General features: G+C 34.2%; 1 protein-coding gene across 3 annotated transcripts; it reads right to left on the bottom strand.

The window, feature by feature from the left end:
• Nucleotides 1-146: 146 nt before the first annotated feature.
• On the bottom strand, nt 147-9,228 carry LOC129887756 (ABC transporter G family member 22-like). Of its 3 annotated transcripts, none has more exons than XM_055962969.1 (11): nt 9,142-9,228; nt 8,192-8,596; nt 6,054-6,124; nt 4,807-5,039; nt 4,242-4,397; nt 3,859-4,042; nt 3,470-3,778; nt 2,254-2,541; nt 1,660-1,944; nt 1,462-1,569; nt 147-721 (listed from the first exon to the last, which is right to left on the bottom strand). In XM_055962969.1, exons 2-11 carry the CDS (start codon nt 8,583-8,585, stop codon nt 500-502), a joined length of 2,250 nt encoding a protein of 749 aa, XP_055818944.1. In that variant the 5' UTR covers nt 8,586-8,596; nt 9,142-9,228; the 3' UTR covers nt 147-499. The 3 variants fall into 3 exon arrangements, with proteins under 3 accessions (XP_055818944.1, XP_055818946.1, XP_055818945.1); XM_055962971.1 differs by lacking the exon at nt 9,142-9,228 and adding an exon at nt 5,627-5,695 and having other exon boundaries at nt 8,192-8,244; XM_055962970.1 differs by lacking the exon at nt 9,142-9,228 and having other exon boundaries at nt 6,054-6,192; nt 8,192-8,321.
• Nucleotides 9,229-9,989: the final 761 nt, after the last annotated feature.

Here is a 9,989-nt window from a genome sequence, read left to right as displayed (position 1 = left end):
AAAATCTCGTGTTATGTATGATTAATTCTTTTGCTAATGTTCTTAGAGTATAACTTCTGGTATCATGTAGTCTTTCACTGTAAAGATATGACATTTGAGTCTAGCTCAATCTCCACAACTAGCTTGTTTGGGGATAATTGTCCGAGTTCATATAATCAGACCATCAATCCATTAGTAAACTCTCGGGTCGCAGTTCTTACTTGAGAAACTTGTTGCAAACATGAAAAAGCTACACTTGAAACCAAAAATTCTCAAGGAGTAGATCATGAATGAGATCTCCATCTCAACATCTTTGTGGAACATTTTACATACATTTCATTTCTACTTCTAAGTTTATAATACATTAAAAATTTACAATCAAATCTTCTTTCCTTGTGCTAGCTGCAACTTATATCAGCTGAATCAGAGTCTCTTATCTTCATAACAATCAGTAGTGTAAGCTGCAATAGTACTAGTTCTTTATTTTCTTTAAAATTGAACCATCGTTTTCATCAATCATCTAAGCCCCTGAGTGAAGCTTCATTCTCCGTAAAGATATGTATGCCAGAATCCGATAGCCAAACACCATAGCTAGTAATGTACTTGCTTCCTTTACACCATTGCCTACTTTGATCCCGTCCACCCAGTCATTTTTCTCCTTGTATTGAACTTTTAGTAGGAGTTTGTACGTTTGATAGTTATACGATAAGTACCTTAACCATGATATGAATACCGGTACTTCCTGCAGAATTCAAAACCATGTATCAGCAATTGGACTAATATGAAGGCAGGGTAAAGGAGGAAATGCTTTTGTTTACGTTCCAATTCTGAGAAGATACTTGACCAACACTCGATGTCTTAACTTGTATCGAGCAAACCAGGTAAACATATCTAACCATATAACTATGACTGTGCATATATTACTTTTATGAAAACATTCATGTATACAATCTTGAGGCATGACAGCTTTTCCAAAAGTTGAAAGCATCAACAACTATTGCTTTTACAACAACATACCCAGTGTAATCCCAGGTCTAGGGAGAGTAGGATGTACGCAGACCTTACTCTTAACTCGTGGAGGTAGAGAGGTTGTTTCAAAAAGATCCTCAGCTCTAGAGTCGGAGCCAGAACTTTTAATAAGGGAGTTCAAAAATATGAAGAAGTAAACACAAAAAAAAAGTTGAAGGGGGTCAATATCTACTATATATATACATAAAATATAATTTTAACCATGTATAAACCGTGTAATTTTCCATCAAATGGGGTTTGGATAGGTCCACCCTTGCAGGGAATATGACAGTTGGGAAAAAAAAATGACAACGGATAAGGAAAGCAGTACATAACATCCAGACAAGGAACAACAACAACAACATAGTGCAGTATCCGCAACACAATAAACAACAGAAGGTAACAAATATCAAAAGCAAGAAGATATACGAATAAAGTTAATACTATGAATAAATTTGGATACTGCATTGTTACCTTTACGAAATATCCACCAGCTAACATGAATGTCATTACTGTTACAGATGCCAAAGTTGTTGCCTTCTTTAAATCCATTAGTGTAGCTCCTATTGCTAGACCTAATCCCTGGAAACAATGAATTAAGTGATGATTATTATTCAAACTACCAATGCAGGGGAGTTAAAAGCTCCGCGAGAATTGAAAAAAATGGAATACCTGAGCTGCTACGATGCAGAGGAAAGTCGTGAGGACGGTTAGGAAAAAGGCAGAAACATCATGTGTCAAGCCTGCCATGAAATATACTACTAAGATAAAGAGTACTGGCAGTATAAGATCCAAGGGGATGTCACTGGTGGTTCGCGCCAAAAAATACGCGCTTAATCTGTACATATCAGCAGATCTTTCCTTGTTCAGCATTGCCCTTTCTTGCGGAAATGTGAAGATTGCTGTGAAAACTGGAAAAAATCCCCAGAACACTGCGATGAAGAACAGAAGCCCTGACTGCAATGAAGTTTCACAGTTATGAGAATTGGTTGCAAATGTGCTACTAGTGCATTATTATAAGTTCTGTAAACGCTTCAGTTAGCTTCTTTAGAACCATACACTGAAGGATGGTCAGTTGAACACCCTTTGTCGGAAAATTATACAGAAAAGTGTATAACGTTTTAATCACATTTGATATTTTATCTTTGTTTCATTTAGGAAACTAATTTCAAATGATTTGATCAGGCATAGCTATGTAATGCTGACGGATGGTCAATTGAACACCATTCATCGGAGAATTATACTCTGTATATGTATGTCAAATACCTGTTCTTGCATTTGTTTAGGACTATCACCACCAGATTGCCACCAGAGCATGCCTAAGATAACTGCAGTTGCAACAACTTGAGTGATTCTCAGCCAGCTAAAGTAATCGTGGCGTCGTTCCTTAAGTCCTCTCCAGAACAATATGGAGTACTGTTCACACCAACTTGCTCCCCATTCTCTCTTTGAGGTAACTACTTTAGACTTCAAGTCCTCATCAATCATCATGGGAGCCATAAGTTTCTTTTTTTCACTCTCAGCTACTCGTGTCTCGTATGCTTCCACTAGATACTGTTTAGGAAAAAATCAAAAAGAAAATATAGTGAGAATTCATATAGTCGACCCTAACTTGTTTGGAACTGAAGCACATTTGGTGTTGGATATAATTTTTGAAAAATAATTTTCTTTCTTTCTATGGCTAGTTGGTGTTAATTGGTTATTGTAGATCTATTTCCAAGACAGAGGAGATCTACTGGTTTGAGTTTCTATATGTAAACGACTCTCCAAAAATGTTGTTACACCCATGTCGGATTCTCCATAAATGCACTACTTTTTGGAGGATCTGACGTGCACCTGTCGACATTTTTGAAGAGTTCGAACAACATAAGGCTCAAAAAACTCAGAAAGTTATAAGGAACAGATAAAAAAGATTTATGCTAAGTGATAGCTTGAGGTTTTCTCTCTGAAATGATTAAAGAACTTATGTCCTTGAGGATGGAAAAAGCATGTCGCTCGGATTATTCAGAAATGCTGCCGCACTCGTATCAGATCCTCAAAAAACACACTACTTTTGGAGGATTTGACACACACAGTAGACATTTTCTTCGAAGAGTCCGAGCAACATAAAGGTCGAAAAACTCAAAAAGTTAAAACAAACAGAAACAAAAAAATAGATTAATGCTAAGTGATTGCTTGAAGTTTTTTTTCTCTTTTGGTTATGCATAATAAATGTTACTCCCTCCGTTTTAATTTGTTTGGTTGGTTTTGACTTAGCACAACATTTAAGAAAGTAAAGAAGACTTTTGAATCTCGTGGTTTTAAACTAAAAATGTATAGAATGTACCAAAATGCCCTTTAATCTTGCGGTCTTAGACATGTAATGTAGAAAGTTAGAATTAAAGAGTTGCCCTAAAAGGAAAGAGACGTTCTTTTTGAAATGTACTAAAAAGGAAAGTAAGATAAACAAATTAAAACAGAGGGAGTAGTAGAATTTATTCACCTCATGCACAATTGTAGGTGATGGCTTTCCATTCCTTGTTTCAGTATCTGAATTCCCAATCTGTACTTTGTCCTCCAACTCTGATGGAACGGAAACATCGTTTAAGTTTCCGTTTGCGAGATCCAGCAGGAATTCTGCTGGATTCATTGATATCAAAGGTGTACATCCAATAGTTGAAAAATAGTCCATTGCCTCAGATGCCTTCCCAAAATAAAGCAAACTCCCTTTGCCAAGTAGAATCAACTTATCAAACTTGTGGAAAAGTCTACTAGACGGTTGATGGATCGTTGTGATCACCGTCTTTCCAGCCTATAATCACAGACAGAATTGTGAAGTTACATGACTCGTGCTATGACGAAATCCTGGATAAAACAGAGAGAAAATTTTACCTCAGCGATATCGTGTAATATCTCAACTGTCCTTAAAGCTGTTGTAGAATCCAAACCGGATGTAGGTTCATCGAGGAACAATAAGGAAGGGTTGATTATGATCTCATTTCCAATACAGACGCGCTTTCTTTCTCCTCCTGATACTCCCCGAACGAAGGAGCCACCGATCATTGTATCTTGGCATCTGTGGAAACATCAGATTTCTCATTCAACTATCACAAAATGAAATGCATGTGCGGAAATTCACTTAATATGTATAAATAATTTATCCTGAATCCAGTAAGCTGCATTTTTTTTAGAATTCAGAACTAACTCAAATGTCTGGCTCCACGTCTATTCACACGAAGATTATTTCACAAATTGTCAAAGTATAGAAACAATACCTCTCCAGTCCTAGCTCGTATATCACATCGATGGCTCGTTTTTGTTTCTCCTCCTTTGTCAATTTCTTTGGTAGTCGTAGGCGTGCTGCATACGTCAATGTTTCTCTCACTGTCAAGTGAGGAAATAGTATGTCATCTTGAGTCACAAATCCTATCCTGCCAAAGTTTTCACATTCATATGTTAGATTCTAGTTAAAGAAAATCTGTCGGATCCTTCAAAAATGCACAATTTCTAGAGGATCGAACAGACACCTCTCCGACATTTTTCAAAGAGTTCGAGCAATATAGCCTCTTGATGAATATTGGCTATGTTTCTCAGGCTCTCCGAAAATGCACTAGTTCTGGAGGATACGACAAGCACCCGTCAACATTTTTCAAGAGTTCAAGCAACATAACCGCTTGGTGAATGTGGTCTCTGTTGCTCAGACTCTCCAAAAAATGTTGTAGCGCCTATATTGGATCCTCTAAAAATGCACTACTTCTGGAGGATCCAACACCAGTCGACATTTTTGAAGAGTCTGAGCAACATAACAACCGCCTAGTGAATTCCAGAGTGTGATCTCACCTGCTCTTTAAATGCTTTGAATATGGTTGTTCATTGTAAGTGATTGATCCTCCTGTTGTCTCTTTCACCCTTCCTCCAAGCAGGCTGAGAAGCGTCGTCTTTCCGCTACCGGAAGGTCCCATCATGGCCAAAACTTCCCCTGGATCAACAGAGCCACTGATTCCTGTCAAAATTTCCTTTTCTCTTGTTGATGTTACTCCTTTGATAACCACCTTATAACATACCTCAGTAAACTGCACAATTTTTGTCAAAAGTAATTAACAAAAAATGTAACTTGACAATTAAGTTCAAACAACTGAATAAGATTTTTAAAAGTAACTCCTAATAACAAATTTACGCCCTCACGTACTTACCCTGTGAGCAGTGGCAGATCCAAGATTTTAAAAATAACTGCATACTGTACTACATTTAACACTTTTTTTAGTGTTGTTGTTTGTTAAAGAGTTAATGGTCAAAAGCACACCTGAACTATCTTTTTTTCGCGAGTTTCACACTCCAACTATCAGTTCTTACCTTTTCCTATCTGAACTATCATCATTAATGATGTATTAAAACACACTCAACTATCTGTTGTTTCCTTTTCCTACCTGAACTATTTACCATCGTTCGGTGTGGAATGGGAACAACTCATAATTGAAGTGTGTTTTAATACATAGATGGTGATAGTTCAGGTAGTAAAAAGGAAGAACTGATAGTTCGAATGTGAAACTCGTGAAAAAGTATAGTTCAAGTGTGTTGTTGATCGCTTTGTTAAATTAAGGGGGAGGGAAAGTCTTGTACAAAATTACCACATGCAATGAGATTCTGTACAAGACTGAACCTGATATATCATCTATAATTTGCCAAATGTTCAAAGGGTCGCTTCGTAACATTAACCTCCCTCCTTTGCCTGTTCAAATACATAGTAGTACCCGATTAATTCGTATGTGCAACAGGCGATGTCAGAAATTTCGCTAAGGATTTCCACAGTATTATACGACACTAAGAAAACATATATTAGCGGCGACGGACAAATACTGTAGCTAAACAACAAAGCTCGTCACTAAAAAGGATTAGTGACAAAGTTTGTAGCTAATTCCATTTTTTTTAGTCATTATTTGACCTATATATACACATTACTATAAACTTTAAGCAAAGAATGTTCAACTAACCACCCTTCCGCCTATATAGCCCTGAAACCAAAAATTCAAGAAATTTTATTTGTGAATTTTATGATGACGGCCTGCATTTTGAGATTAGGTTCACACCTTGAGGTATATTGGTAAAGTAGGTTCTGCTTGAATCTTCATCTTTCTTGTGCCAGCTTCAATATCTTCAGCTGCAATAAGTACATATATACATATATATATAATCAGAGGCGAATCCAGAATTTGAAGCTTATGGTTCCTGCAGCGACAATACGTTAATGTAACAATAACTCCGCTCATTGTCAAATATTTATAGATATTTAGTGGATTTCACGTGAACGGACATATTACATTGTAGATTCGCCCATGCATATAGTTTATGATCATAAACCTCAAACTATGATGATTTATCGCACGTTACTTCCTACTAAAATTATACTCCCTCCATTTCAATTTATGCCACATAATTTGATTCAATACGAAATTTAAGAAAGAAATAACAATTATGAAAAATTGTGATCTATAACATGACATAATATTTGTGTTGCTATAAAAATTTCTCGATAACAAAACATAAAACATGATCATGGTAAGGTTTTAAACTATAATATGTTTTTAGTTGATTAAATTACTACTTTCCTAATAATTATACATTAACCAAATACATGTTGAAAAAGGAAAGTTTGCAACTACATATTTAAATACTCTTTCATTATTAATGGATGGATCGATCGATCTCGAGTTCAAATCTTGACTATGAAATCACTTTTCTTTATTAGAGCGTTATTAATCAGCTCAATATAAGACTTTCCAATATAAATCTATATTTACTCGAGCTCTAATATGAATATTAAAAACAAAATGAGATACCTCACTCAAAGTTATTAGATTGATGATATATCATATAGTAAAAATACATTATTTTTATGGTTTTTTGCTTTAATAATTGCTAAAATATGATCTATCCCACTCAACTCTATCAAAAATATTGTATGTGCACAAAGTGGGCATCATGATAAGACTTAAAACCAACCTGTAAAAAGGGTCCACTTTGTGTGATTATCCCTATTTGAACCAACAAAATTGGCAACACACACTATTTGACCAAGTGGCTATTGATAATTGTGGAAGGTGACAACTTTGTAGGCCAAACTTATCCCATTATTAGTAAGTGGTCAATATTTGGAAAAAAATAATATTTGAAATTAAGTTGAAAAAAAGTGTTTGGACATAATACACCATTCTGTTTTCTTACAATCAATTATTGATTTCAAATAAAATTATTAAAATTTATTCCTAAAAGTTTAAAGTAATAAAAGAAACTTTTCACTAAGGACCTTCCTATGTCAACCATAAAAAAGGGGGTCCACTTTTCACCAGTTTCTCACTTTAGGGACCTCTAGAAAAAAAGTCATTGTGGCAGTGTTTAATATTGACCCATGCACATGAAATAAAGGCAAAGTCATGGCTTTTTGGTAGTATGTTTTTGAGTTCGATTAATTAAAGTTTATCTTTTTTTAATTTTTTTTGAGAATAAAATTTTCATAACAAAAATAATTTTATACTTAAAACTCGAACTAGAAAATATACGCGAAAGATTTGATTTTGATGAGACTAAAATAATAATATTAGAAGACAAATGATTTAATATTCAGGACTTGAATTTTGAGAGTGTTAAGTACCTTCTGGGCCAGACTAAATAATTTGAGATGGAAAGTTCTATTTTGAGGTACATAAAGCACTTCAACCATAGGCAAAATCCAAAAATTCTAATTTAGAACGGAAGAGTAATTATCACTCCACCGTAATTATTTTTTGATAAAAAGGTTGAACTACTTATAGTAAAAATCTTTTTTGTGTGTGTGTATTGATGGCTTTCATTATCTATACTTGCCCTCAAGAGGAAGGAAAACTAAAAGAAAGAAAAGTGTTTAAATGTGGCAGGCTGTTGATCAGAGGATATATGTGAAGTGACACAAATACCCTTACACATTTATGGTTATGAATATTTAGAACCAGAAATTTCATTGGTAACAAGGGTATTTATGTCATTTGAAATGATTGAGCTTTTTGTGGTGCACAAATTAAAGAAATATAGGCAAAAAATTGAACTTTCCTTTCTTTTTGGAAAAAGAACTAAAGAATTATTATTTATTTAAGCTTTAATAGTAATATATTTATTTTTTTAAAAAAGATAATTTTTTTTTGATATGACCAAAGTTAGAAAATTAATTAAACGTAAATAAATATGTACTTACGAGTATCATCATCATCACTAAAGGACTTCATATCCGCAATCTCATCTGAGGGCACGGTGAAGCCCGTGAAAGAAAAAGATAAGCCCAAGCTAGCACTAGAGGCGCGGCTTAGGGCCGCGCCACTACTGACTTCCTCTAAGTCAAATTTCAATTGAGCACTCCTTGACTTCCTAATGTGTGTGTTATTTCTGCCTCCACCGCTCCGTCCTGGTGACACGCCTGTTAATCGTCTGCTTGATTTTCTCGATAACGTCTCCGACCCCCCTCCTCCTCCCGTCCCGTCACCGTTCATCGGTGACGACTTTGTTCCTCCTCCCATTGCTGCTGAAATTGCTTCCACCAATTGATCAGACTTTGTACGTAGTAAACTTGTAGTACTTGGCTTATCCATCATTTTTTTTTCCCCTTTAATTAAAAGATGGTCATGTTAATTATATGTGCATGCAATAATAATTCAACTTATAAAAAAATGTTATTGAAGACATAAAAGAAACAAAAAAAAAACAATTTTATTAAGTAAAAACCATGCATATCTACATGTATGTATTTAAATTCTCTTATTAACTAGCATTTTCCTATACATTTTTTCCAAGTTAGTTCATTTTTTTTTGTTAAAGAAAAATAAAAAAGGAGGAAAAGAAACAAATCTAGAAAGGAAGAAAAAGGCCATCTTACCTTCCAATAATTCTGTCTTCAAAACTATTTACTATAAATTTTCAAGAATAAATTAAAATAGATATATGTATTTCATCCAGACGTTTTTTTTGGAGTTTCTAATTTGTTCCTCTCGAGAGGGGACAACAGAAAGGATTCAATCAAACTTCCTTCATCGAAAGCTTACGTACATATGCTTGATCATTATGAACGAACTTTTTTATGAAAATGTTAACTCCGACACTCAGAATGTTATCATACCAACTAGAAAAAGGAAGAACAATATATTATCATACCTTTGCACAAATAATGTAGTAAAAAGAAGAGTTGTGGAGAGAATACTCAAGTATTATTTCACTAGTTCTATGAACTCTTATAACAATTTATTACTTGTCCAAAGTGCAATTCATTTTTTCTTTTATAGCTAGAAAATAAAGAGAGGAAAAGTTGAAATTACATAAGTACCCTTGTCCATTACCCCACCCCCTACCCCCTCCCGGAAAAAATATATTTTTTTTTTGCATAATTTACACCAACGGTGGAAAACCACTTGGCATAAATTCAAAAAAAATACAAATTTCATAGACATGAACAACATCAAGTTTTAATTTGTCTAGTCCAAATCATCCTTGTCGTACACGTGTCTAGACATTTTGTTGTCCCATCCATTATTAATAGTATGGCTTTTACCGTTCATGATCAATGGAGTGATATGTACTCTTTTATTCTTAATCAGATGTATTGGATTAGAATTTTTTTTGGTATGAAGTCGATTTTGTTAAAAAGTGTTTTATCCTAGTGTGAAACTTTTCGATATGAATTTAAATTTAGTCGAACTCTAATACAAAATGCGAACCAAAAAAATCATCAGCCTGGAGTCTTTTCATTATCCTATATTTATTGAGTTTACGCTCTTATACATTATCAGTGTAAAAAATATGTAGGTATATTTTGAATGATTTGATAATATTTAAACTTTTTTATAATTGTATATCACTTAAATTCTTACTATTCGATACTTTCTTTTTTGATTTTCCATTGGTTTGGGCTCAACTAATTCGAAAAGTTTTACTCTAAAAATAAAAAATATTTATTTCGATCAATATTGATAATTTTATTTTTAAGACTCGAGTCGATGATTTTT

The sequence above is a fragment of the Solanum dulcamara genome, chromosome 4, assembly GCF_947179165.1.
Source record: "Solanum dulcamara chromosome 4, daSolDulc1.2, whole genome shotgun sequence".
Classification (NCBI taxonomy): domain Eukaryota; kingdom Viridiplantae; phylum Streptophyta; class Magnoliopsida; order Solanales; family Solanaceae; genus Solanum; species Solanum dulcamara.
This window is presented reverse-complemented; position numbering and strand designations above follow the sequence as displayed.